Genomic DNA, 15,654 nt, shown 5'->3' on the forward strand with positions numbered 1-15,654 from the left:
TTAAATGAGGGCAAATAGGCATTACTGTTTAGAAAACTTTGGCAAATGGTAATTCACGATATGGAACTACACTGCTAGCCATTTCAATACATCTTACTGTTTTGCTTTAACTACAACTAAGGATATAATGTGACTGTCTAATATGCAGTCCAGACATACTAATGCAGTAGTCTGAGCACAGATATGTAGAAGATTCAATTAATTTGCTTTCAACTATCTATCCCTTTGTTAGTCTTCAATAATGAGTATTGTTTATTGAATATTGATTTTTCTCCCTGCTTAAAAAAATGAGGTAGTTGACTGTGCATTTCCGAAAAGATGTTTTTTGTAACCCCATAATATGGAAATACTGTAGTGCCATGCACTAACCATTTGGCAAAAAGCTGTTAATAAGCTTTTATAGCAGAGATACATCATCTTTAGGAATTAGGACTAAAAATTTATGAAAAGGAGGTCGAGTTCTGGCTTTGTATGTGAAAGCTGGCATAACTGCAGCTGTAAAGCTGCATTGCATTTTATCTACTACATTTGGTACTAAAATGCTCATTTAGTAGATGCAGGTTTTCTCAGAACACTTCTAATGTGTCTGATTGCTTAAACAACCTGCCTTGCTTTTCCTGGCCTAGAAAGCTGAATACACGTGCTGGTATGTCTGTTATGCATTAAAAAATGCATAAAATATAACCTTCTGTTTGCTAACAAATAGTAAATACAGTTCACTTTTTGTACTTGGATCCTTTCTAGCACAGAGCAATCATTGGAGACATCTTAAAATCTTTCTGTTTGTGTCCACATTTGGTAACACTAATGAGGAAAGACCGAAAGAACTTATAAAAGTATGAAAATTCAGATCTTGTGGTCTGGAATATTTATTTCTGAAGTGGTTAGAGCTGTTACTGTCTTATTCATTGTATTTTTACAGCTGTTACTTTAAGAGCTATGAAGTGAGCATGTGTGCTGTGAAGCACACTGCTGAACCAATATAGGCAAATTACTATGGCAACTGGTTAAGTGTCTGTGCCCTGAAGAGACAACTACTGCCCCATGAATGCTGACAGGTAAAACAAGCTGTTGCTGCCTCAATAAAGATTAAATAGATCCTCAATTAATGAATAATTACCCCTTGACAGGCCTTATTACTATCCTCTCAAATGCTAAATTTGTTTTTGCAAATCAGATGTCTGAAATGTTGAAAGGGCTTGGGGACTGGAGCCGATCGGCCAGATCTTTTTGTACAAGCCTGTGGAACAGCACTAATAAGTTGGCTCTGTATTTAAAAAGCGGAAAGCGAGGTGAGGTCAGTATAGACAGTTGTTGCTACCAGTGGTTTTAATATTTAGAGCCCAGTGAAATGATTTTGAACTGATCCCTTAGAGTGAAAGGACGAGGTTTCCCTTGTCTCCTGTAGAAAAAATTAATTGAAATTTAATTGTTCCCCTACCTCTTTTACCTATAGGTTTACACTCGTTAACTTTCTGGAGGCTTTTTCTCTAGAGGTCCAGAAAAGGAGTAAACAGACTTAGGAGAGAGATGAGACTGATAGTAACAGGGAGCTCAGATAAAAATAAAGCCTGTAAATTAGGAATTTTGTTTTGCTCTAATTTTGGAGATTATTTGAATATTTGAGTCATCTGTGTTTCAGAACATGTTTCAGGAGCTTTAGCCTAAATGCTTATTCATATGAAAATTCTTCCAGAAATCCTTTTTTGTTCATCTACGTAATGACTACCGTACCTAATGTAGAATAAACAGCTATAAACTGAAATGTGTCCAGTTACTTAAATTGAATACATTGTCTGTTATTCCCTCCTATGTTACATGAATAAATACTGCATTTTCATCGTTAATGTTATATACTTAGCCTTAGAAATCAGTAATTTGTGTGTCTTAAGTGAATTTAGCATTGTTCTTCTAGATCTGTTACTAACAATTTTACCTAATTTACTAAATATTCCTTGAAATGTATTCCAGTAGTCTCTGTGCCCACTTGTATACCTGGGCTGAGTGCTTTACAGTAGTCAGTTCCTATTAAACCTGTATTTGAATTGGGTCATCCCAATTTTAATCCTAAGAGTTTGTTTCTCAATGGAATATGAGATTGAAAGTTTCTTTGAGACTTGAGGTGTTTTTGACCAGTAACTTTATCAGGTCACAGGTAGATTTGAGAGTATGCGAAGAGAAAATAACACCACTTGTTTTGACACATATTATCACAATAGATGAAAAGCTCCAGGGAATGCTTTTGGGTTATGTAAATAGTTAGAAAGTGGTCTACAGTGATACTTAGCTATCTTCAGCAAGAGCCAGGAGAATCTCATTTAGACTCTCAAGGATCTGATCTTCAGCATCCATGTCACCTCCACGGTGTCTGAGGTACTCCAGGTGTTGGCTCAGGGTTTCTAAACAGAATGGGACGGAAAACAGTGAGCCAGTATGAAAAATACTTAAGATTGGTATTTCTTTCCAGTGACAATGGTCCACCTTCTAAAGGATTCAGATCTAAATATGCTCATTAAATAACTATTTTCATCCAAAAGTATGAGGGCAAGGGTTTGGTCCACTTCTCAGACAACACGTAGCTCTTGTATAGCCATACATGCAGAGATAATTTCTTTTTCCAGAGAGAAATTAACATACAATAGTTGTGGCAAAGTTTGAGGGGAGAGGAGAGAGAAATAATTAGAGAACGTAAGTCTATCAATTCTAAATACCCCCTTGCAATAATGACAGTATTTGCAGTTCAACTAGCTGGGTATTTATTCTCTGACAGTGGCCGGCAGCAGACACTGAAAGAATGTAAGAAGAAAACAGCTATTTTTTATGGAAGTCCTGTAGAAGTCAGTGTTCAACTGTAGCAGTCTTAAAATACTAAACCCTCTACTCCAATACTATTGTTCAGAATTGTCTCATATGTTAAACTGTTTAATTTAATAAACGTAGGACATTGCTCAGTACTCATTGTCTTTCAGTCCTTGCTTCTGAAGTGGAATTATGAAACAGTTGTTTTGTGGAGAGGTGGTGATAACCGCACACATACAGATTATGACTAAAGTTGGCCGGAAAAGGGTATTTTTGTTTTGTGGAAAATTCTGAGTTGTTGACATTTTGTTCCATTCCATGCTGGAACAGAATGTCAACATCCTGGAACTTCAGGCAAAACAGAACAATTTGTTTCAGTTTCCACAAATATGCGGGTTTCCCAGTTAGCAGTGAGGGGCTGGCTGGCCTGCTGCCTGGCTGGCTGGTTAGGCGCAAGCTGGGAAGAAGCCAGCCAGGCTAGCCAGCTGGTTGACCACTGTGAGTGCCTGCCTGCCTGTTTTCTGAGGAGAGTTTTAGCAGAATAAACATGTCCTCATGGCATATTTTCTGTCTCTTCAGTCAGCATTTTTCAATAGAAAATTATTGATCTGTTTCAGTAATTGACTGTGCAAGGGGGAAAATGAACTCAGGCTGGTTTAGAAGGTTCTCATTTTATTTTTTCATTGATGCTTTCAGGGTCTGAACCTAGAGATCTCTGGAGGCTGAAGTATAACAGTTTCTTTTTTTCTGAGCTGAAGGCTAGATTATTTATTTGGAAGAAGCGATAACTGCATAAATCTGCATGAACTACTGAGTAGAAGTATAGGAACCAGACTTGTGGAAGTTCAAAGGGCTCAAAACAACTTATTCCAGTGGAATGCCTACCCTGTGTGTCTATTTAAATATTGGCCCTTTCCTTCAATAACCTTGCATGCTAAACTTATTTTGCTGCATACCTTTAATATATTGTAAAAGATTCTTCCGTGGACCCTGATATTATTCAAAGCTGGAAAGTAAGTTCATGTGGTTTTCAGGAACATAAAGACAAAGTAATTGTTTAGGACAGAGGTCTGTTTATCTCAGTGTAATGTCTCTGGCAGTTTTTGATAATAGATGATTAAGGAACAGTAAAAGAAGGCAGAATCCTTTCCCTGGTATACTCTCGACTCTTAGCAATCAACTCTTTAGGGATTTTCTTAGCTTGAAGTTTCAGCTTCTTCATCTTGTTTAATTGCACATGAACTCATTAATGTATTTTGAACTTGATCTTTTTTTAACTTCCAGAACATACTGTGGTAATGAGTTCCACAAAGTAATTCCAGTGTGAGAGAGGGGAATAATTTTTTGTCTGTCTTTGAAATTATCATCTGGCCTTTCTTCTGATTTTCTGGAAAATTTAGTATATCACTAGGTCAGGGAAAGCAAGAGGCTCTACAGTTAATCAAAATCACATCTTGTATAGCAGTTATGAGGTGATAGTTCATGCTGATAAACTGCAAGAGTTCTGCAGGTCAAGAGTAGTTGGAAGGCATAAGAGGAGTCCTGGAGGAACTAACATTTCAAACTAGAATGCTGGAGAATAGCTGTCAGGTCTTTCTAGCAATTTAATAATAAAGGAAGAAAGGTTGACTTGCATTCTTAGTCTCATGTCTACCTGCAAAATCGTTGTAGCTGTAAGTCTCCATTTTCTCGCAGTATTTTCTTTAATGCTCTTTCCTGATATAGCAAAGCTAATGCCTGATTCACAGGAGATTCAAAATCTTTTATATAGCCCTATAATGACAAATGTGCCTGCGTGCTGCGTAGAAGAATTGTAAGGCTCCATGTCTTCTGTTCTAGGAATGAGATATTAAGTTTACTTGGTAATGAAATAAAGGAATAAATTAAAGATGAAGAAATCTGGAAGGATTGGTAAGTGCATGTGTGAAAAGAGCAAATAAAGCTTGTGGGGGTCCATTATACTTCTGTTCACTGCGAGTAGCGCAGGTATATGATTACAGCAGTTTTGCTGTAATCAGGGGAGTCAAAAGCTGCTGCTGTTCACTTTAGTGACCCCCACTAGGAAAGGGAGGGACAAGGGGAAAGAAAATACAATTCAATTTGAGAAAAGCTTTTAGAATTTCTCCAGTGGTGAATTATTATATTCCATCTCTAGAAAGACATGCAACTGTCCTGTCTTGCTGTGTAAGCTAAAGTATAGAAGGAACAGATCATTCATTTCGTCAGACTTTTACAGCCATGGCAAGAAAAATGTCCCATAAGGCATTATCTGTGTCTCTATGAAAAGCCCCTTACAGCCATGTTAAATATTTTGTGTCTTTGTCATTGCACTCAAGGGTGATGATGTGTAGCGAAAGATCATTAAATTAAAGAAGTTGGGGAGAGAATTTAAAACCAATATCCTAAGGATGACAGGATATAATTATAAACATCTCACCTGACATTTTTTACTCCTGTTTCTCTAAAGTGTTTTAGGTTACTCAACGTCTATTCTGTAGCATAAAGAATATGCGATAAAAGTAGATTTTTTTGGATTATACTAAGCAAGGAAATTCTTGCTAGTTTGTGCATAATCATGATAGCAACTATACATGGGAGAAGATAGTTTGCTTTTCCTCTGAGGTTTTCTTGAGTCGAAGTTATTTGAAAATGTCTGTGGACAGGATGACTTTTGCTTTGTGGACACATTTGATATATTAAAAATTAGCGTAGATTATGGAAAAGGAGGAAGAACTTAATATTTTGAAATATTTTTGAAATTTTGAGGAAGCATTTTAATTTGTAGGTCTCTTGGTGGGCATCCGTTGGAATGTTCTTGGTTTAATTAAGCTGAATTGAGCTTAAGGCATCATTTGGTGTGTGTGGCAGCATGGGATTGAAAACTAAGACACTTCATTTGGAATTACATGTAAGACTGCTCTAAATTACTTCATCTTAGGCAGTCTGGTAGTTGATGATCATGTGGGCATATATAGCCTTTGCATCTTTCTTGTCCCTGCATCCCTCAGCAAACCACTTAAGGAAAGGAGTAGGAACGGATAATTAGTGTAGATTATCCTAAAAGGCTGAAGCTGTCACTGGCTGGAGATTAAATCTCTCCTTCTACTGCTCCTAACAGTAAGGAGAAGGCTAAATCCTTTCTCAGCTGTTTTATTTATTGGCATACTTGACAAGTCTTGACTGAACTCTGTCAGAGAAGATATAGATCACCTTATTGAATACATCTGTTTACATGAGGCATATACCTTTAATGTCTGAAATATGCCAAGGTTTTCTTTTACACTCAGAATCTGAAAATGGCAGTATTCTGCCCAATATTCTTTTCTTCATATTCTACCCGATACTTTTTTTCCTCCTGGTCTTGACTATCTGTAAACATTCTCATTGTTAATTGCCAAATGTCTACAGTTTCTATATATGCTTTAAAAATATTTGTTGCTAAGAAATAGAAAAAGAAAAGAATGCACACTGTTTCTGTGTCACCCACAATTTGACCTTCACCCCTTGCTTTCTGAATTGCACTGAATCGCCCTGAGCTCTTTAGAGCATAGTTCCATGATTATGATCCAATAGGATGCACCTTTGAACATTTTACTCTTTAGGAGAAGAAAATGAGAATGCAGCAGGTTAAGGAGATATTTTTGCTGTTCAGCCTGAGCTGCAGGGTGCAAGGATGATGAAAACAGCAGTTTAAGCCTGATTGGCTAGTAGTTAATGTTCTCGATTTCAGACAATTTAATGTAATCCATCTCTAGAAATTGTGTAATTGTTGTAGATAGCCAGGACAGCCATGAATGCTCTTTCTTTGACTTGGTGCCATATGTGTGGCATTACACTTCCTCTCCTCCCCTTACTCCCCCCTCCCTCCCCATACCTTTGGTCAAGGAATGAGGTGAAGAATAATAGGAACACCTAGCAGTGAAGTGGCAGAATAAAACAGCTAAAGAACACAAGTGAGTCAGCGTCTAGTTGCTATAGCTGGATACAGAGTGTTGGATTTTTAAAGATTAAACACCAACCATTAGACAGAAGAGCGTTGCAAGGAGGTGGGAGCAGATTACCACTGCTTAGCCTTTACTACTGTGGAGTTTCTTATCATTCATCTACTCTTTGGCCTGCAGTTTGTTCAGAATGCTTAATTTTCCTTTGGCCCTTGACTCCAGGCTTGTGTCAGAGTACAAATGGGTGGATGGAGTGGTTCTCCTCAGAGCATGGTTTTACCAAGAATAGGACTGCCCCTGCATGATGAAAGAGAACTTTATAATATGACTAAGAGATATAAGACGACTGCATTGATATGGGAAGGAGGCTTATTCAATTGCATTTAGCGTTTAAGTGGAGAACCTGTGCATAGTTCTAACTTTAAAACATAATGAGTAAAGAACTCATATGAACAGCTAGTTGGTGGAGATCTAGAAAAGCTGCATTTTTTGAGTGGGAATAGTTGCAGCATAGAATTTCACAGTTCAATGACTGAAGTACAAAGCTGTAAGTGCATGAACAAGGGCCCTTTTTTAAAGACCCTTATCAGTAACTCAGCTATGTGTCATCTGATGAGAAGATGATATTTGCAATAAATTAATAGCAAAATTAAGCTTCAGAAATGGAGTAAGCCCTGCACATTCCTGGTGTTAATAAAAATTGATATTATCTCTGATGAGAAAAATGTCAATTGATTGTGAAATGTAGTTTGACAAAAAATTCTCTAATTTTTGACAAGCTTACTTTTGGATAATTGAGCCCTGCCCAGGAGGGAATAAAGGACAGACAAGGGAAAAATAGGTAGGAGTGATGCAGGTACTACTAGCCTGTGACTGATGCTATGCCCTATAGGTTCTTTGGGAAGAAGGGCTATAAAACCCAGACTGAAAATAAAAAAAAGGAAAGATAACGATTGTCCTAGGATAACCTGAAATAGATCAGTGAGATAAGTCAGAAGAAAGCCAGCTGAGTGCAGGGCATATGTGCTGAAGAGATGACCCATGGTATGAAAAGCTGCTTAGTCTTATTCTGCTAAATTTATTCTTGTTTTGAGGGATGGTGAATAGGAATAAAATTCACTTTGTAAAGAACTGAAATGTTGCTTTAACTTTGTGTACAAATATGCACCTTTATGTGCCCAGTGATGTAACACGTGGTACTTACAGAACAGGTCTATTTGATATATGCTAATTGGCTGGAGCCTAACTTCCCAGATACTTTAATTTCCTACACAAGCTAGGCATGGAAACACCAGCATGTGTTTTTACAAGTCAGACTTGCAGGAATAGCTACAAATGCACTGTGCTCAAAAATAATGAGTAATGCACCTAAAAATTATTTTCTTTCTGCATGAGCAATAATGTATTGTGGTGTGGGGTCACATCTTCAGATTTTTCTTTGTAAACAAGAGGTTAGGAAACTTGCTGTTTTAAATCAAAGTTCAGCTTCTCCTGTAGTTGCATGATTCCAGGAGGTGCTGACTTCATCAATTATTGTGAAACATGGGGATAAATTATCAGAACTGGCAAAGCTATGTGCTGACTCTAGAGCGATGGGAGCAGATAAGTAATGGGACAAATTGTGACTGCTGGTGTAAATTGACTTTGTTTATGTGAATGATTGGAATCCCAGCTCTGTCTTGCTAGCTCATTGGATACCTAGTTTTCTGTATTTCTTATGAGTCATGTTGGTGTCTACAGGTACCCTTGATCACTCAGTTACTGTACATTCTATTAATGAAGCTATCTTTTAGATTATGGACTTGATATTTGCTCATATTCACTAGTTGTGCAGCATAGAGTAAAGGAACCCTTCCCTTTGGTCATTTGATAGATATAGATATAGATATATATTTGTATATTACATATACATACATACACACACACACACACACACACACACACACACACACACACACACATATATATATATATATATATATATATATATATGGAAAGCAGGCCATAGTCTCAGCCAAATAACATTCAATCTAATTTTCTCTGGCTCCCTAAATTTAGCTTGAAGAACTGTCAGTGGAAGAAAAAACAATTAGACTCCATAACAGAGCAAACACTAATTTCCTTTGGCTGACAACTCCTGCAAGGGTTTGCTCAGCCAAGTAGAACAGCTGTGGGGAAAAAAACCAAGCCTTTGCATTGATATTAAAGCATCAGCCATCAAATATCCGTGCTAAGCAGTTTGTTTGGCGTGTAGATGGATGCTGAAGACATAAATACACAAGAGAGAGTCACATCACTGTTTTGTTCAGACCTCAACTTGTGTTGTCGTGAGAAAGCCCTGACAAGTGTTAGGGGTAGACCCCAGAAGGATGGGTTAGAAAACCAGGAAGATTCACAGTTTCTTTCCTGGCATGGCAGTACCACATAATCTAGTTATAGACAGGGACTGTTTTGAAACCCGCCTGGTAGGCTGTGGAGGATTTGGTTGTTATGCAGCTGTTGCTGGAGCATGGAGAAGCACGGCTAAAGCCAGAACATGTGTTGCTGCAATGAAGAGAGCATGACCATGTACAATCTAGAGAATAGGACTAGGTAGAGTGGAAGACCCAGCCACATGGCATGACTGGAAGAGGAAGTCTCAGCAGAAGAGCTGAGTAGCTTAAAGGCTAACAGCATAGATGCTGAATAGTAAAGCAAATACAAATACTGGCCTTCTGAGCTTGGACTCGACCTAAACAGGCACAGCGTAAAGGGCCGACAGTCCAGATTTACGCTCCTGAGCTTTCAGGGTTTAATTTAGGATTGTTATCTGTGCAGGGAAACTCGTAGGCTTGGACGCTTCTATGTTCCACTTGTATGTGACATATGCTATTTGATGTAGGCAAATCTCACAGAATTAGGAGGCTATAGTGTAGAGCTATGTTGTGAGACTTGACAAGACATTTTCTTTCTTGCTTCTCTGGTGAATTCCAAAAAAGTGTATTGCTGTAATACTTAAAAGGACAGAGCTTTTGTCTGCAGCTCATCCTCTGCCTACACCTGTCTTGCCCTTGCTAATTGCTTGTATATCTCCAGCCAAGATGTGGAAAGACTCATCAAGAGAGAAGGATCTTGCCTCTGCTCTGTTGAGGTAGATAAGGATGCCACATGATCTACAGTGAAGTTACTGAGATTCCTTATGAATCTGAATAGTTTTCAGAATAACTCACTGTAGTGGGAACTTGTGTAAATTCTGGCAGCTTTTATCTTAGGGCATTGCCTGAAGTTTTTACAGCACTCGGTGCTAATCTTAACATGCAAATCAACCCCATTTTATCACCTTACAGGGATGGGAAAAAGATCCTTGGAAGATAGCCTCAGAGCTGATTGCACAGTGGATGTGCTGAGAATATTTTTTTCCTAGCTGGTAGGGGCTTCTGGCTGTATTATGCAGCATAAGCCATCTGATACTGAAAACAAAGATCATTCTGAGGGCTGACACACATTTTAAATTATGGTCTTACAAAATCTATCAGTGCTTAGTGCAAGTAACATGTTGCTGAAACATGACCTATGTTTTAGAGCTCTACTCCCAGTCCTGGGTTGCTCAGCAGAATCTGCTTTTTGATACCTCACCTTATTAATACCTACGACCTGTTACTAGTGTGGCTGTTCCCAGTGGAGCAACAAGAATCAGATTTTCAAAGGTATTTAGCTATATAAAAGTAAGTAGACAGGCACAGGTGTCCTAATACCTTTGCAAATTTGATTCAGGCAATGTAATTCTTAATTTTTTTCTACTTAAATGTGTTGGTGTAGTGCTACCTGTGCTGCATGAAAAGGCTTGAGCTATGCTGCACAAGTGGGCTGGTGCTGACTGGGCGTCGGAGAGGCCTGCGGGAAAGGCTGGAGTGCAGCACTCGGCTCTGCAAAGGATGTGCTTCTGGGAACTCCTGCTAGCTGACTTCTGCTGCCGCTAGCGTAAGCGGGTAATTATATCAAACAGCACTGTTGGAAAGGGAGCAGGCTTATGCACGATGACATCTTGAGAAATCTCCGGATGTACTAATGAAAGGAATTCAATTAAGCAGCTTGCACACACTCAGTTGTAGCGTATTTTTAGACACAGCTTGTATTTACAGCAGCTCCAGCCTGTGCAAGATAACATGCCTATCTTCTGTCTGTACGTCTTTTTTCTGATCTGAATGTTGAACTAAGGTTTTTCCAGCACAAAACTAGTTCATATCTAAGTTTATATAAAGCTATGCAACTTTTTTTTGGAAAACCTAGAACTTTCAGATTCAGAAGTCTCGACAGGTCTTATTTTTCTTTTCTTGTTTGCCAGGAAGCAACCCTTACAACCATTAGAAGTCATCCAAGACAGGCTTTTTAATATTGAAACATACTAAAGTGTTTGGGAGGAGATTTGGAGAAAGAAAAGAAAGGAAATATGTAATAAAGGAGGGGTGGGGAAAACTCCAAGAAAGTCATAAGATTCTATTACTGTGTTGTTTGTACATTTTACTCTGCTTTGTGATTAGATATCTTACTATTCTTCTACTTTTGCACAGAAAAGTTAGAATGATGACGTCCTTTTGATAAAATAGTTTTGGGGTGTAAGATGTTTCAATAAATTAAACAATACTATTCCAAATACTTGTTTCTGGTATTTCTTACCCTCTTAAGAATAATCTCTCCTCTGAAACCATGGCTAATTTTTGTCTTAAGTGGATATGTATTCCCATTTTCTTAAAACTGTTTACTTGCTTCTCATCCATTAAATATTCCTGTAAGACAGTTGCCATCTATCTTTCCCAAAGGCATTTGCATTTCTCATTGGATAAAGGGTTTCTGTTATATAGGTGTTACATAAATTCCTTTGAGATTTATCTAGATAGGATGCCGAGCTGAATTCTCTAGTGTTATGTCATAGTTAATGAAGCCTTTTAAAGGAGCATCCAGCACAGAAGAAACAGTAGCAGATGCAGTATCATCTTTGACCTTTTTTTATACATTCGTATATAGAGATGATAAAGGAGTTGTCTTTGGCGCTTCTAGAGCTCTTTTAGTAAAGCTGAGCAGATTAGCCCCAAGTATTTTCAGTCTAAAGAGGGCAAAGCTCTGATCTACAAAGCACACCTAGCAAAATCCTCGTGCCAGTTTATAGATAGGAGTATGCTGCTGTTATAGTTTTGTTTAACTGAGTACTGAATGAAATACTTTCTCTGTATTTATTTTAAATTGGCTCTTCATTAGAAAAACACAAAATATGAATTGGATTTTTGATATTAGAATAGTAAAATGATAACTCTCCCCCAAGAAACGTTTTATTTAATTTAGCTTTTCCTATGGATGGCAGTGGGGGAGGGATCCAAAAGACGGGGACCATAGTTTTAGGTGAATAGGTGATAAAAGTAACTTGGACTGTCACAGAGCAAAAACAGTTCTTTTTCGTATTCAGTGACCCTGTGGCAAAAACAAGTTAATGAGTTTAGAAACAAGTAAAGATGAAAACACAGGCAGTGAAGTATTACTGGGTCTGGATCATCAACCACTGTTTTCTCGAATGTCAGAGCTTTGTTTCACGAAAGCTAAAATGAAGCCCAGACACTTCGAGGAGTTTGCTCAAAACCATGTAGTTTAGGACCCAGTCTTTCCTACTCTCAGTTGGTACGAGTCAGGATAGCTTTATTGACTTTGTCTAGATCCTATTTTGACAAGAGTGGCTGAATTTCCCTCAAGTACTGGTAAGCAATATACTTTGACTCCAGTTTATTAAGTGCCTCTGACATGCTGCTTTAAAAATCTATAAGAAAAAAAAGAAAAGCTTGAATTAAAATCAGCAGCCTTGGGATTTCCCGGTGGTATTAATGTATTAAGGTATAATGCTGTTGAAGAAACAAATGGTGTAAAGTAAGCTGCTGGGGAAGGCTGATAACCACACACAAATAACTTGTCAAGGATGGTTTTAATAATGAAGTGTGATATAGCTGACGCAGGCTATGTCTAAAAATTGCTTAAATTGTTAGTGTTTTACATGAATGAATGTTTGTTTTGAAAAGGAATTTGACAAATAGGAAATATGTTTATGGTGAGCTGTTTGTCATTTGTTATTCTCCTGCCAAAGGCTCATACTTGGGGAGCAGAAGTAATGCTGTGCTGCCAAATGCAGACGATAAAGAGCAATAACAAGGGTGGAGGTAAAAACTTTGAGCTGCCATCATTCAGGGCTTATTCTTTTGAGATATTTGCTGAGTAGGATGGGCACACATAAACAAAGTGAGAACAGAAAGAAAACAATGCCCCAAGCCGTGGCTAAGTTCAGCTATCTCCATCTGAGTCAGAACAGAAGCAATCAGTCCTACAGAAATCATTCTGTACCAATAGAACTGGTTTAGGCCAGAAGCAGTACCAAAATGCTGTATAATACTAGTTGGTTCCACATATATGTTGTTCATCTCTTATATAGTTTATGGTGCTTTTCATTTGTATTTTAATTTTTGTATTTTAGCTTTGAGTGTCCCAAAACTACAAAGAGATTTGACTTCACTTGAATAATTATTTAATTGGCTAGTAATGTAATTCTAAACAGCTGCTCAGTTGTCAGTCTTCACTTGGATTATTTCACTTTTAAACATGTTGCGTAATACTGAGATTAGTTCCACTGATGTCATGGGGTCTAATTGTGGAGTAAGTTACCGTCATGGGAACAAAGGTAGAAAGCTCCATCTTTTGATTTAGTTACCTGATTCTTTCAATGATCTGAAGAATAATGGAAATTAAAATCTCAAAAGCGTATTTCAAATCCAGTATGAATGTCATTCCTTTCATGGCATGCTCATAGTTAAAGGCTTACACTCCATCTTTATCTAGGTTAATGGTTGAGTCATAGGGAAGCATATTCAAAGGCCAGACCTTTTAAATGCAGCTCAAGTCTTTTCTGTGGTACTTTACAAAGCACAATAAATATGGACAGCCAGAAGTGAGCAGCTTTGCTTTGACTTATGTTGTGCTGTCAATATGGAATTAAGAATTTTAGTTCCTCTAAAAATGTTTAAATTGACAAAGGCTCCATAAGTTTCCGATATTTTGAGTTCATTTTCATTGCCCTCCTCGTAATTTGCTAATGTTATTTAAACAAACCTTTGTTTGCATGTGACTTAAGTGCTAAGTATTGTTTAAAATAAGACACAAATCTCAGGTCACCTATAGTAATGCATTTATCCGATAATTATGCTCTCATATTTAAATGGTCCTAAATTTGTTCCTTGTTTCTATCATCAAGTACACTTGCAATTCCTGTATGAGAAAATCTAATAATGTATTAGAGATCACATCTATCTATGGTTAACAAGAGCTTTACTTACCCATAAAGGCTGTAGATCTCCAGAGTTGGGACAATGAAGAATAGCTGATCTGTACTGTGAGTACTGTGCTGTCCTTTACAGCTAGCAAGCTGTGAATAAGGAGAATATTTTATAGCTTTCAGGCTGATGAGCAGCCCGCTGCATGCTCTCTTTTCTCCTTCTCTTTCTGTGACCCTGCTCTTCAAATGCATCTAATGCTCCATAATTACTTAATCCTCCACCACTGCTTGTTTCCAGTTCTTAGATGTCATTAACAGAAATGGAAACACAGTAATTATCATACTGAGAGAGAACCCTTCAGTTCTTCAAAATAATTTATGTTGAATTTCCCTTTGCTGTCATTCAGGAGAGTGACTATCGAACCTAATAAGGGATAGATTTTCAAGAGCGACCAGGTCCCTTGTTGGCATCTAAGTACACTAGCCAAGTTTAAAATAGAGTGCAACTCTCAGAAGCTACCTCTGAAATCTGGGCAACTATATAAACACCTGAATCTTACCAGGTGGGTGCTAAGCACTTGAGAAAGTCTAATCTAAATTCATTTTATTATCATTTCTGTTCCATATTCATCTTTCGATTTTGTGTGACTGAAATATTTAGATATATTCTTTTTCCTTCCATAAAGACAGCTTTTAAACCTGAAGCTGCCATTTCCAGATTACCTTTATTTTTGATCAAGTAGAACGTCTTCTAAATATTGTCATTTTTTTTGGTAATTGTCATGAAAAAACAATGCTGTCTTTCAGCCATCATTTTCAGAAATGTGTGTTTTTTGTTTCCTTTTTCAGCCAACTTTACCCTATTGGAGAGTTGAAATTCAGAGAAATACAAGCCAATTATATGATGTCGTAAACAGTATATACTGTGTCCTGTTAAGGATCCATTGTAAACCCCTAGCATTGCTGTAGTATGAGTTGGAGCAGTTAATACTATTTAAAGATTGCTCCAGCAAGTAGATTGAGCTTCCCTTGTGATGCTGCCTAACGGTCACTGTGTATTACAGCGCTTGTGGTAACAGGAGCACTGGGATATAAATCTGTAGCATCCTAAAACTTTCCTGCACTGTTGTGTTATCACTGAAAGGAGTTAAAATCACTGATTCCTAAAGATAAAAAACAATCTGATAATGAGTTTGGAGCCTGGGGATCCTGTTAAAGAAGTTGGGACTCTTTACTGACTGTCTTGCTAGGTAATTGAAAAGCCAGTCCCTTCATGTGTCCTGATGGAGAAGGATAAGGTGAATGCGTTTTTTTCTAGTCATAATGGCATCTTTTGCAAAGTTGCAAATGAATTGGAAAGTGAAAGTCCTAAGGTAAAGGTTGCTTCATTACATCTTGTAATGGGAAAAACTGCTTACATGTTTATCAGTTGTTTGTATTGTCATATTTAGAAAAAGCATGTCCCACAGCTATTGGAAAAATATAATATGCAAGTCTGACTGTTTAAATGGGGCCAGGATCAGTCACAGAATAAGCTGGGTGTCACAAAGTGGTGAGACCCTCCTGCTAGTTTGGGAATTTACAGGCTGCATTACTTCTTGACCAGTTTCGGGTATCAGGTACTGCTGC

At 37.7% G+C, this 15,654-nt stretch overlaps 1 protein-coding gene across 1 annotated transcript in view; it reads right to left on the reverse strand.

Annotated features, from left to right (window-relative positions):
- The window catches only part of LOC104152644 (rap1 GTPase-GDP dissociation stimulator 1), a 35,105-nt gene extending 20,875 nt beyond the window's left edge, over positions 1–14,230 (reverse strand). The window contains 3 exon segments of the mRNA XM_068950621.1: positions 2,289–2,399; positions 14,087–14,188; positions 14,191–14,230. Of these exon segments, the coding sequence (XP_068806722.1) occupies positions 2,289–2,399; positions 14,087–14,188; positions 14,191–14,230 (253 nt within the window).
- Between the last annotated feature and the right edge of the window lie 1,424 nt (positions 14,231–15,654).

This window comes from Struthio camelus, chromosome 7 (assembly GCF_040807025.1).
Source record: "Struthio camelus isolate bStrCam1 chromosome 7, bStrCam1.hap1, whole genome shotgun sequence".
Classification (NCBI taxonomy): Eukaryota; Metazoa; Chordata; class Aves; order Struthioniformes; family Struthionidae; genus Struthio; species Struthio camelus.